This window comes from Petaurus breviceps, unplaced genomic scaffold (genome assembly GCF_028583685.1).
Source record: "Petaurus breviceps papuanus isolate PSGF00001 unplaced genomic scaffold, PetGlider_PUasm1.0 582, whole genome shotgun sequence".
NCBI lineage: Eukaryota > Metazoa > Chordata > Mammalia > Diprotodontia > Petauridae > Petaurus > Petaurus breviceps.
This window is the reverse complement of record NW_027186390.1, coordinates 14,545,799-14,559,436: the sequence shown is the minus strand read 5'-3', so window position 1 is coordinate 14,559,436 and position 13,638 is coordinate 14,545,799. Positions and strand designations below refer to the sequence as shown.

General features: G+C 36.1%; 1 protein-coding gene across 2 annotated transcripts in view; it reads left to right on the top strand.

Moving 5' to 3' along the window:
• Positions 1 to 13,638, top strand: part of MYLK4 (myosin light chain kinase family member 4) — a 153,736-nt gene that overhangs the window by 30,570 nt on the left and 109,528 nt on the right. For both annotated transcript variants that reach the window (XM_069103607.1, XM_069103606.1), the window contains exon 2: positions 2,129 to 2,399. In XM_069103607.1, the coding sequence (XP_068959708.1) occupies positions 2,129 to 2,399 (271 nt within the window). The remainder of the gene's footprint in view (positions 1 to 2,128; positions 2,400 to 13,638) is intronic.

The following is a 13,638-nucleotide window of genomic DNA, read 5'->3' as shown; positions in this document are numbered from 1 at the left end:
GGATACTAAAATATAAAATTGTCGAAGCATTCTTGTTCCCAGTTCCCAACACCATGGGAAAAATAGAACTGTTCTCTTGCATTCCAGTTAAGACAAGAGAACTTTTTAGCCATTATTGTGATGCAATACAGATGTAGGCTCCTTGAGGTCAGAAATAGTTCTGTTTTCATCTTTGGCCAACATTGAGCAGATAGTAGATGCTTAAGAAACGATTGTTGATTCATTGGTTGTGATCAGCAAGAAGGTCTCTTTTTAAGTACAGAACCACAGATGCTTGGACATTTACTTATTTGAAGGAAGGTGGGGCTGAACTAAATCATTTTTCTTAACATCCTCTCCACTTTTATGAATCTGTGATTTCCATTCTTGGCCATTGTTTTAGAAGGAGCTTTTTCCCATTAGTAGTTTTGTTGGGTGACTGTGTCCTACACAGAGGAGGAGGGACAGAAGAAGGTGATATTTCATCCAATGGTCCTATTTCATACTCTCCTTACCTGACCTCCTTGAAAACTCTGGAGTCTAAAATTAAAAATCTTCCCCATCTGACTAACTGTGTAACAGCTGAGCAATATGAGATCAAGGGCCATATTAGTTAAACAGGAGTTCAAATTGACATTATAGAGAAAGGGCACTTCCATTCAGAGAAGGGAGGATACTCCAGAGAATGTTACAGAAGGGTTTTTGAGTGACAATGATGACTTTCACCTAGTGAGTTCCCTAATGAGGTTGAATTCTTCACTTCCCTTTTCCTGTGGAACTAGTCATTATTCTACCCTTACAATGATGCAAACTCGGGAATTCTCTCATGTTTATGGTAATTACAGTACGTAAATAATTTGTTTTTATCTTATACCTTGGAATGAACGTCTCTTTCAATTTTCAGTTGGATAAATTTTTCATATCATCAGTTCTGTGTTAAATGTTTGTTGTTAGTTTGCAAAAAGGTCTCTAATTTTGCTAGCCATTTCTTTGAGGGTGAAATGTATATTGTATTTTCTTTGATTCAAACTTGATCACTAAATGCATTTGAATAGAAGATGTTAATCAAAATCAGCCCTCGAAATAGTTATGAGTCTGCCTACCTAGTGTAAGTAATGATTTGTTCATAGTAAAAAAAGGAATACTAAGTGCATGTTCTATATATCAAGTTCTGGCTAGTGATATTTGGAAATTTTTAAAATAAAAATTTAAGTGCTTTGTGACTAATTAGAGTTGTTTAGAATTTCATTTCTCAAATCCTATGAAAATGAGGGGTACTTTTCTTGGTATAGTTATCACATAAAGAAGCAAGACCAAATTCCATCTAGCACAATTATGGCTAGATAAGAGACTGAGAAAACAGTGATTTTTAGATGAAAATCCCCAGCAGAGGGCCTCAGATCTTCGCTGTGAAAATGCATCTCATATTAAAATATATATTTTATATATTAATCATATGTAATGGACAGGAGGCATTAGGAATGCTATCTATCATCTATCCATCCATCTATCTATCTATCTATCTATCCATCTATCTATCTATCTATCTATCTATCTATCTATCTATCTATCTATCTATCTATATGCATGTATATATCTTGTGATAAAAATGCAATTTTAAAAGGGTTTCTCAATAATCTTTACTGAGATTAGTGATGAGTTACTTACCTGTGTCATTTCTTTGTGTCTATAAAGGACAAATTCTCTGGGCCTCAGTTTCCTCTTTGAAAATGAAGGGGCTGGAGGAAATGACTACTAAGGTCCCCATAGCTTTGAATTTGTAATTTTCTATGCTACATTTATATAACTCATTATCTAGAGTTTAAAAAAAATGGTTTTGAAAAAAAAACCAGACAAAACCTATCTTTTACAGTTATATGGGTTGTTTGATACTCATTTGCTATTTAAAATAATATAAAATGAAGCCATTGAACAAAATTTAGGGCTACTCCTTAGGTTTTTATTTTTGTGGGGAGATACTGTTTCTTAATACCAGGTTGTGATATTACCATTTGTTTCCATGACCACTAACATATTCCTTCCAACCTTAATAGAAGAGTGAATCCTCAGCATTACTCTTAGGCTTTTGCTCAAAAAGTAAAATATGAAAAATTACTGACACCCATTTTCTTATTTCTTTTCATTACAGCCAAGAGACAGGAGAAATCAAAGGACGTGACTATGCTATGATTTACAAATCAGAGACAAAGAGAGATGAAAACCATACTTCAGACAGTAACTTAATCAGACTCACAAGCAAGATGTTAAAAATGAATAGGCTGGAAGGCATAAATACACATTACAATAGTAACCTCTTGGAGAAAATGGCTTATTTTCAGTGTGTAGAAAAAGGTGAGACTGTTCAGTGTTTTTTGAAGGAAAACACCAATGAACTTGATTCAGGAGCTGAAGAGAATGAGGTAAAGTACTTCATTATTCTTTTTTTTTCTTTTTGGAGGGGGAAAGGCAGGGCAATTGGGGTTGTGACTTGCCCAGGGTCACATGGCTAGTAAGTGTTAATTAAGTGTCTGAGGTATTTGAACTCAGGTCCTTCTGACTCCAGGGCTGGTGCTCTATTCACTGTGTCACCTAGCCATCCCAGTACTTCATTATTCTACTTTTCTCCCCCGAAAGTAATTAATAATTTTTCATTTCTCCTTTAATGTATATTTTCATTTAACTTGTGCATTTAGAATAATAACCATTATAATTTTGTTTTGATATAAAGAGTTAATAAGAATGAAATATTAAATCTCACTTAATTAAACATTCCAAGTTGGAATAACAGGATTAGGCTTTTGGTAAAGTTAGAAATAAGCCTTTGAGACCACCTTGATAACAACCTTATGCAAATTATAACTAATGCTATTGAATTAATGAAAGGGGAAAAAGTTATTTTTGCATTCATATATTAGAAGAAAAATATTGAAAGCAGTGCCTTTTTTTCCCTTTCAGCCCAAAATTCAGAAAAGAGACATATAGAAAGGATTTGGAAATATTAAAGTTAGATTTTCCTTCTGTGGAGTCCCCTAACTTTTGGTGAAGAGTTGTGACTTGTAATTTCCCTAAAGCCTTGAAACTGCATGGGGATTGATTGATGGGGAGATGATACAATTTTTATGCAGAGTGTGAGCTAGGGAAGCCATTTCTACATAATCATTTCTGCAAGGAATTCTGGGAAACAATAGAGATTGGGCTAGAGATATAGTGACCATATTTTCTCTATCAAAAATTGGATCACAGGACTTATAATTTTGAAATGCTTCATTAAAAGTATACTTAAGTTATCTCAGTCCTGGAGAACTGGTAAGGAATTTATCTTCTGCTGCACTGTAGATAAGGAATAGTATATATTGTGAGATGTTTCTGTTCTATTGATTGGATTTGTTTGAATATTTTTCTTTATTACAAGAAAGGATTCGTTGGTGGGAGAGAAAGGGAGTCTTTTTAAAGACCCATTCTTTAAACAAAAAATGAGAAAGAAGGAAAAAAGAAAGAAAGAAATTGGAATTTTCTTGGGAAATCTGGAATCTACCATAGGTTTGAAAGACAAAGGACTTCTATAGGTGGTAACTAGCTTGAACCTCTATCAGATTATCAATCAGCAAGCATTTGTTAAGTGTTTTTTTTATGTGCCAGACACTGAACTACGCTCTTGAGATACAAAAGAAAAATGAAACAGGTCTCTATCTTCAAAAAAAACCTTACATTCTTTTTTTTTTTTTTTTTTGCCTTTTGGAGGGCAGTTGGGGTTAAGTAACTTGCCCAAGGTTACACACTAGTTTTTTTGTGTGTGTGGGTGTTGTGTCTGAGGCCAGAACCAAAACCTTACATTCTAATGGGGGAAATAACATAGGAATAAATGAATATGCACAAGATAAAGATATAGTAGAAACAAGGTAAACTTAGAGGGGATGGTGCATCTGAGGGGACAGAAAAAGGCTTCCTTCAAGAGTTGGCCCTTGAGCTGAGTCTTAAAAGAAGTCAGACATTGCAAGAAGGCAGAGTAGGTGAGGCTTTGAGATCTGCCAGTTGATCCATATCTACTGGAGATCTCCAATATTATGCAATATTTATTTCTAGATGTTTCATTTTGTAATTACTCTTTATCTTCAAAATGAACATTTTCAGTTAGGCAATGGCAAAGCAAGGTAACAAATATTTATTAGGCTCTTACTGTGTGCCAGACACTGTGCTAAGCACTAGGGATACAAATATAAGCCAAAAGAAAGGCAGTCTCTGCCCTCAAGGAGCTTGTATTCTACTGGGAGAAGATAAAGCACAAATGGGAACAGAAGAGTGGGGGTGGAAGGAAGGTACCACCATGGTGGTGAAGTCCAGAGAGTCAAAACTACAACTTGGAGAGGGTGTGGGATAAAAGAGCTCAGAGTCCGAGTACAAGATCAGAAAAGGTCCTTGTTCTTTCTCATGAGAAAGGATTCTGTCCCTGTTGCTCAAATGGCATCTGCCAGGGAGAAAGCAACAAGCAGAAGTAAGCCCATGGTTATATATCCTAATGCAGAAACCCAAACCCCCCAACTGGCCTTCACTCTCTTTGGTAAGGAGGCTGGCCCACAACCTAAGCACAGGAGTCTATCTTGGAGACAAAGGACAGGGAAACATAAAGCAGTTTTATCCTTATTTGGCATATCTTGTGCTGAGGTAGCCCTGGTGGCCCTCCATTGCTCTAAGTCCCAGATTCCTGTAAGGTCAGGTGACCTCTAAACTTAGGCCTAGTGGATGCTGAAGCCACTCTAGATTTGATTTTTCAGAATGGGGAAACTTCACTGCAAATTATCCCTTACAGAGAGAAACACAAAACACTTTTTTTTTTTTCCCAGAGGGGAAGGCTGGGCAATTGGCCCAAAGTCACACCTTGTAAGTGTTGTGTCTGAGGTCAGATTTGAACTCAGGTCTTCCTGACTCCAGGGCTGGTGCTCTATTCACTGTGTCACCTAGCTGCCCCACAAAACACATTTATTAACTTCCACTGTACAAAATATAATGGATTATTTTGTCCTTTAAAAGGAGAGAAAGAGATTCTCTTAAATCAAGAAATGCCGAGATTGTTACCCAGAGAAACCTGTTTGATTAGCAATGCTAAAAAACAAGGGCTTTGTTTTGGTGATGAAAATATCTCCCCATGGAAGGTAGCCATGGATACCACTTTTGGGATGACTGATGACATTTCCTTAAGTGGGGATGTGAAGAGTAGCCTTGTCCTGGGTTATGTTTGCCTATTGAGGGTGATTAATGGAGACCTGGCTATTCTAGACTTGAGATTCATTTGTGGAGATGACTTTTAAAAGGGACGCAGGAGATCTTATAGGAAAACAAGACACCAGAGAGGGACTACATACAAAGCTTGGGCTCCTGGGGAAGAACAACCACTATATATAGAATTTCCCAGTGAACCTCTGGATCCCAGAGATGGCAGGTAAGAAGAGGCAGTGGCAGAGGAACCTCCAACCAAAGGATTTTTGGAGGAAGCTTCCTATAAAGAAAAACAATTACCATGTGGCCCTAGAGCCAGAAGATAAGCCAAGTACTGAGCTACAATGTGGAGGAGCAAACCTAGACATTTGTCTCCACTATGTGAGTTATGTGAATTGTGCAGAGCCAAGTAGAGATTCCTAACTCCAAGTTTGTTTACCTTTGGGAAGATAACCAAAACATTGAAAGCTTTGGTCTTAAGGAGTACATAGGGCCCTGGGGAACGAGGCCCTGACCAGAATTTGGTAGAGTCAGGAAAGGAAGGAGGGAGTTGTTTTCACTAATGTAGCTTAATAATTACTTTTTGATTGATTAATTGATTTATAGGATAGGAATCTTGTGTGTTATATACTTTCTGAGGGGTCAATTAAAGATTGTCCAAAATTCTATCCATGAAAGGCTGAGAACCCTTTTACCTTTTTCTCCTGTAGAGCCATGTTCTGACATTTCAAGAGTAAATAAACTCTTAGGGGAAATAAACCAAAGACTAATTGGAGCAAGCCTTTTCAAGATTGAACACAGTCCATTAAACCTAGGACTTTAACTGTTGGCCACAAGTTAACCTTCCTTCTCTCAAAATAAATCAAGCTTTTTCCCTCTCCCATTTTGCCTTGAGTTTTATATGAGAGATAGAATATACAATAAAGGATATATTACACTGAATTAAGGTACAGGAAATTTAAATTTGAACCTACAAAATATTGTAGAATTTAGCCTTTGTTTATGAAAGCCAACTTTTAATCCTAGCACCCCAGAAGGAACTACTGGGCCTTTGCTAACCATAACTGTACTCTAAAGTTACAGAACAGTAAGGGTTTCTGTCTTTTTGATGACACTTGCCTGAGAAATAACATTGAGGGGGGGCGGCTAGGTGGATCATTGTATAGAGTGCCAGCCCTGGAGTCAGGAGAACCCGAGTTCAAATCTGACCTCAGACACAACACAAAAACTAGCCGTGTGACCTTGGGCAAGTCACTTAACCCCAATTGTCCTACCTTCCCCCCTCCAGAAAGCAAAAAAAAAATAAAAAAGCATTTGAGCAGTGAAGTTTTTAGGGGCGGCTAAGTGGCACCGTGAGTCCTAGTCCTAGCTCAGGGCTAGCCTGGCCCGGAGTCAGGAGGATATGAGTTCAGATCTGGCCTCAGGCACTTAACACACACACAAAAAATATTAACCGTGTGACCACGGCAAGTGACTTTACCCCAATTTCCCTCCAAAAAGCAAAAAAAAAAAAATAACATTGAAGGAAATAATAAACCAAGCACTGATGAGAGAAAGTACCTGCTATTATCAAAATGACAATATGTTAATAAAGTCATAATCTGGGAGGGGAGAGTTGTTTGAATCTATACTTTAATTGGTGTGGGGAACTCCCAGTCTGGAAAATTCCTATCACTAGTGCACAGATCAGTAACTAGTCTATAACTTAATTTAGGGAGTTGCCTGGAGTACTGAGAAATTAACTTCCTGATGATCACCTGACTCTGTTGTGTCAGATGTAGAATTTGAACCCAGGTCTTCCTGCAAGTATTATTATCCTTATTTTAGAGATACAGAAACTGAGGCTTGTTTTGTTCTAAATTGTGTGTGGATGCCACTTGGCAGGGAAAGCTTAATTTTGAATCTTACTGGCACTCAACGTTAAATTAAGAATATTGTATTCCTCTAGATGGCGCCATCTACTGTGCTAAATTCTATGTTTTTAAAAAGATGAATTTGTTTTGAAAATCAAAACTCTTGAACTCCCTATTCCTTTATTATGACGGATTCTCCCCCCTCCCCCCTTATCATAGGATCATAGCTCAAGAGCTGGGAGGAACCTGGGTGGAGATGTACTTTAAACCCAATATTTTAGAGTAAGTGAAACTCAGGCCCAAAGAAATTCTGTGACAACCTAGGTTGCACACAGGTAGCAAGGAGAGACAAGATTCACACTTAGATTCTAGACTCCAAGGCTATCTCTCTTTTCACTATATGTTAAAGCTATTGTCTTGAAGAATTGTGCTTCCAGATCAAAGAGATGCTAGTCCTATTTTGGGTAATAATTATTCTATCGCTGATCTCATCTGTGTGAGCCCTCCTTGCTCACACATGCAGATAATAGCCCTTCCCACTTTCCAGCTGGTAAGATTCTTGGCAATTACCTATTCTCATGATTCTTCATAGAGAGGAGAAAGGAGAAAGACTTCCTAGAATCCTTCCTTTGAGTCTTTTAATACTTTGGAAGGTATCTATGAATTTCTAAGTTCTAAATGAACTTCGATACCTCAGTCTAACCTCTTGGCTGTTCCATGTTTGTGACCAATCATCTATATCTTGACAATTTCTTTTATTACCATTTCTTGGCAAGTCATTTGTTTGTAATATGATACTGCCTACCTACAACCACCATGAATTTTTCTATTGTTTGATTCACCTGCAATTTTCTATTCTTCTCATATCTGTACTGTTTTGTAATAGAATATTGGGGCTAAAAAAAGAGTTTATGTAGCAATGACCAAGTTGATATCATTTCAAGTTCCTTATAGTTTGTCAAGTGTAATTCATACTCATCTTTTATTTAAAGAGCTGTTATCCTATCCATTATCTAACATTTTCTGATGATTCCCTATACTAGACAAGATGTGATTGATGGGATTTGGGATGAATTCAGTTCCTACCTTCAAGGAGTCTATAGCCTAGTATTCTCTGAGGAGTTGTGAGACATTGATTTATAATTTAATTCAATAGCCTGATATCCTTCTATTCAATTCTTATTTTGGTTTATTGTATATTTGCAATGTCTGTCCACCATATGTGTACCGATAGACTAACTCAATTGACTTCTTATCCAAATACATGTCATAATCTGAACAATATTGCAATCTTCATCTACTTTGTTCTTCCAGTGTGGATGACTAGACTAATCTTCTGAGTAAATGTGGATCTAATTGATGATGCCTTATGGCATTCCAGAGCTTGATGCAGTCAGCATAATGCTTTCTTCAAATAGTAGCATCTGGAGAACATTTCTATAGGAAATCTCTCTAAGACTTTAGATGTTTCCTAGGTCAGCTGTCATGAAATGGCTAAACATCTTTCATATATATATATATATATATATAGATATAGATATAGATATATATGTACATATGTGTGTGTGTCAATTATTTTGGGGTAGTGAAGGTATAATTCATAACCCTTGGGCACCATGTCATGCTCAGCCAAGGTGAATGGGCTGATCATTCCTCATCTCTGAGATCTATTTCGTAGTGAAACTCTTAGTACAGAAATAACACCACATATACATTTTTGTGGCTTTAGTTCCATTTTTATTCAATGATACCCACAAGGGTATATATTTGACAAATCAACAGTAAGGGTGAAACACACACATCCCCTCCTTCATACATTCTATTTTTTTTTTTTTTGCTTTTTTTGGGAGGGCAATTGGGATTAAGTGACTTGCCCAAGGTCACACTTAGTTTTTGTGTTAAGTGTCTGAGGCCGGATTTGAACTCCTCCTAACTCCAGGGCCGGTGCTCTATTCACTGCGCCACCTAGCCACCCTTCCCTCATATATTCTAGTTCAGTACCCCGGAATCCACATCTCCTGAACCTGTGTGGTGAAATGCTGACTTGTAGCACCATGTTTATGAACAGAGGAAGTATAGGTCTAATTGTTCATTTCTATTATTTAAACTACCTTTTGGTGTTCTATCTCTGGTCCCTAAGTCTCAATATCTAATTTGGACTCCAGGATATTATAATTGATAGGTAGATAAGGTGTTCTCTCTTGTTTTCCACTCCTTAGATCTTTGATTTAGGGTTTTTTTTTTTGCTTTTTAATTGATTATGAATATACCCCTTGGCATATAGCCTATGCCTATATGGCTTTGGCAAAACCACAAAGTGACCTTTACTACATAGGGGTCCTTTCAGGAACGTTTTGGAGATATTTCCAAGTAAGTGAAAACCCTGCAGATGCATAAACATGAGTGTTTTGTTTTTATTTCTTTTCTTTGTTTTTACTAAAGGCAAGAGTACAGTATCTTGGTAGTTGCATAAAATAATGCAAAGCTTTCTTAAATTGTAGGGTAAAGTGAAGTGTTTCTGTAAACAAGAGTTTATAGGAATCCTAAAGGAGAGTTACAGGTGAGCTATTCAAGCCTTCTGTGACACTGGGCCTAAGGTAACATTTGCTTGTTACAATTAGTCATTGAAAGTTACAAAATTAATATATGAGAAGGCAGAAGGAGTAATCAGTGTGCTTGCCATCTTGGGGTGGGGAGTAGGGGTAGGGGAGAGATGGGGAGAAATTTTAGAACTCAAAATCTTGTGGAAATGAATGTTGAAAACTAAAAATAAATAAATTCTGAAAAAAAGAAATGACAAAAAAAAGAAAGTTACAAAATTAGTGAATCATTAAACAAAGTTGATCTTAATAGTTTTGGAATCCTAGAGGATCTCAACATAACATCAAACAAGGAGACAAATTATTTGGTGGGAACCTTTAAGATCTTGATTGTGTGTGTGTGTGTGTGTGTGTGTTGAATCAACAAGCAATTTGTAGAATCAGAATCTTGTATTATCTGCACTGTTCAGTCCATTTCGTGTGAATATGTAGATTGCTGTAGAAAATTACCTATAAAAGACCTTTTCCCACACCTATGCTCTATCATGAAAGCCAGTCAGTCAATAAGTATTTTAAGTATCTCTTATGTAGAGGATACTGATCAAAGTCCTAGGAATTCGAAGACAAACCTGGTCCTTGACATCAAGGTGCTCTCCTAATGGTGGGAGAAAACATCTAATTGATTATGTACAAACAAGATATATACAAAGTAGATGTAAGGTGGTGTTGCTAGTAGCTGGGGGAGCCAGGAAAGGCTTCCTGCAGAAGCAGGGAGTTGAGCTGAGTCTTAAAGGAAGCTAGGAAAGTTGAGAGATGGTGGTGTGGAGGGAAAGCATTCCAGACATGGGGGACAACCAATGCAGACACAGAGTCAGGAGATGGAAATAGAGAGAGAAGGCTACAAATCCTTCCGATAAAAAAATTATAAGCATAAGAAAATAGGTGTAGACATGAATAGTTTCTGCTTGTTCTTGTTTGTTTTCATGATTACCATATGCCATCTTTTTCATTCTTTTGGAATCATTTAGTCTCAGAAATATATGAAAATTGATTCCTGAGGCATTTATTTTTATTTTATTTTTTGCTTTTTGGAGGGCAATTGGGGTTAAGTGACTTTCCCAAGATCACACAGCTAGTTTGTGTTAAGTGTCTGAGGCTGGGTTTGAACTCTGGTTCTCCTGTCCTCTATTCACTGTGTCACCTAGCCGCCCCTCCTGAGGCATTAAAAAAAAAACAAACATTACTTCCAGTGCAGATTTCTTCCAGTAGGATCTCTGACTTTATCTTAACTGTCCATTTCCATTTCTTTAAATAGTACATTGGGCATTCAGAGGGTAGAATTCACACATGCATGTACTAGTAGTGCTTTGCCTTCAAGATTTTGTAGATGTAGATGCTTGTTTCATTGATGCAGTAGCACCCAACTTTGTAGACTTTCTTCATGAGTTTCTATGAATGATACAATCATTATTCTGCAGCCAAATTGGTGACAGAGCCTCTCTCAGGTAAGCTAGTTATATGCCTCTGGGCAAATTATGGCAACTTGCTGATCCTCAGTTTCCTATAGGGGTAATAATGCCTGTACCATCTACATCATCAAGCTATTGTAAGGATCAAATGAGATCCCAGGATCCCATGGTCATAGATTTAGAGGCAAAAACAGCTTTAAAGGTCAACTAGTCCTGCTCCCTCATTTTATAGATGAGGAAACTGAAACTCATAAAGATTAAATGACCTACTAAGGTCACGCAGGGAGTAAGTAGCAGAATAGGGATTTGAACCCAGGCCTTCTAACTCTAAATACAGTGCTTCTTATGCTATTCCATGTAAGACTGGTAAATTGATAACATATAAATTATTTTTAAAAATCTTGAATTAATAATTATTTTAAAAAATTAATCTGCTCTTCCTCCTCCTATTGAAAAACAAACAAAAACAAACCATTCAATACAGCACTACATATAATACTCCAACAAATTCCCACCTTAGTTGTGTCCAAAAATGTGTATCTCTTTCTGTATTCTTCACCTCTGTGTTAGGAGGCAAGTGGCATGTTTCATCTTTATGCCTTTGGGTTCATTATTCATCATTGCATTGATCAGAGTTCTAAAATCCTTCAAGGTTGCTTTTCTCTATATGTTATCACTGTATAAATTGTGCTCTTAGGTCTGCTCATTTCACTCTGCATCAGTTCATAAAGGTCTTACCAGTTTTCTCAGAAATTATCTGCTTCACCGTTTCTTATGGCACAAAAATATTACATTATATTCATAATCCACAATTTGTTTAGCCATTCCCCAATAGGAAAACACCTTCTAGATTTCCACTTTTTGACTGCCTTGAAAATATCTACTATAAAGATTTTTTTACACGTAGATCTTTTCCCTCTTTCCTTTATTTCTTTGAGGTATAGGCATCATAGTGTTAAGACAATGAATATAAAGCCATTTGAAAACCTTAAAATATAAATGCCCCTTTTTATTATCAATATTATTTTATTATTAATATATCATAATACAATATAATTATAAAAATACATATCTATATATCATTATAGATTATTCATAATTATATAACATGAAACCACATGTAATTATCTATATAGATACAATTATATATAATTAATTATACATTTATGTAGTATAATTACATAGTCATTGTATAGTATATATTAAATAGTTGGGTGTAGTATTATATTGCATAAAATTATATATAATTATATATTTTCTATGTAACATATCAAATATTATATATTACACAATATATTACACATAGAGTATAGTATACAACACACAATTATATATGATCTTATTATATTTATTATTATAATCATTATTAGCCTCTGGTCTAGTGATGATTTCATCCACTGAGCTTTCTGCTCAGTTCTATTGCTGAATTGAATCAATGTTTATAGAACAGTACAGGAGTATGCTAGGTAAATGTTTAAAATGTATGCACATGTACTTTTAATTTAATCTGTACTGTTAAGACTTTCTTAAATCTATACAATCAATAAAATAATAAACCAAGTCCTGATTTGTATAGATGGTTTCTGAAGTATAAATGCTCACATAATTTATCAATCTGGAAAACAAAACAAACCATTTAGAGCTGGCTCCCCCACATGCACCTCTTCCTGGGTCAAAGTGTATGAACAGTTTGCTAACTTTTAAATTGTTTTGTAAATTTCATAGTGCTAGAAAAGTCTCTTCAATTATTATTATGGGAGACATATATGGAATGGCTATGGAAGTGGTTTAAAAGTTAGGAAACAATTGTAGTTAATTTTGATACAGCAATGGTTTAAAATTTAGGAAGCAATTATAGCTGATTTTGATATAGAGAACAGGCTCAAGCCAAGATACGACACTAAAGGAATGTAGAGTTAGGTCATTTAATAACTTAGAGTTAGGGAATTTGGATTTCAGCTCTTTTCATAGATTGCTGTGTCTCAGTGTCAGTTCTGTCTTTTTAAAGATACAAAATTACTTCTCCCATTGTTGCTGTCCAGTTGTTCTTAGTTGTGTACTACTTTGTCACCCCATTTGGTGTTTTCTTGGCAGAGATACTGGAGTGATTTGCCACTTCTTTCTTCAGCTCATTTTACAGATGAGGAAGCTGAGGCAAATAGGGTTAAGTGACTTGCTCAGGGTCACACAGCTAGTAAGTGTCTGAGGTCAGATTTGAACTTGGGAAGCTGAGCCTTCTAGAGTCCAGGCATGGCACTCAATCCTCCACTGTTCTACCTAACTGCCCCAACTTCCCCCATAGGCGTGTCATAAAAAAACAAAAAACAAAAAAACCAAACATGAATACTAGTCATCAGAAAGTCCTAAACAAACTCAAAAGAATAATTACTATTTCTTAAACAGAGCAAAACTTTCATTGAGCTGGAGTGACTATATCTGAAGTCTTATGAGGTCCAATACATTTGCTGTTACATGGGCAATTAAATGCCTGGCTCTTTTATTAGCGAAAATATCAGATTGTTTAATCCAAGTTAACTGTTTTCTAGAGTAGAAGTTCACATATGAAGGTTTTTCTTTTTGTTT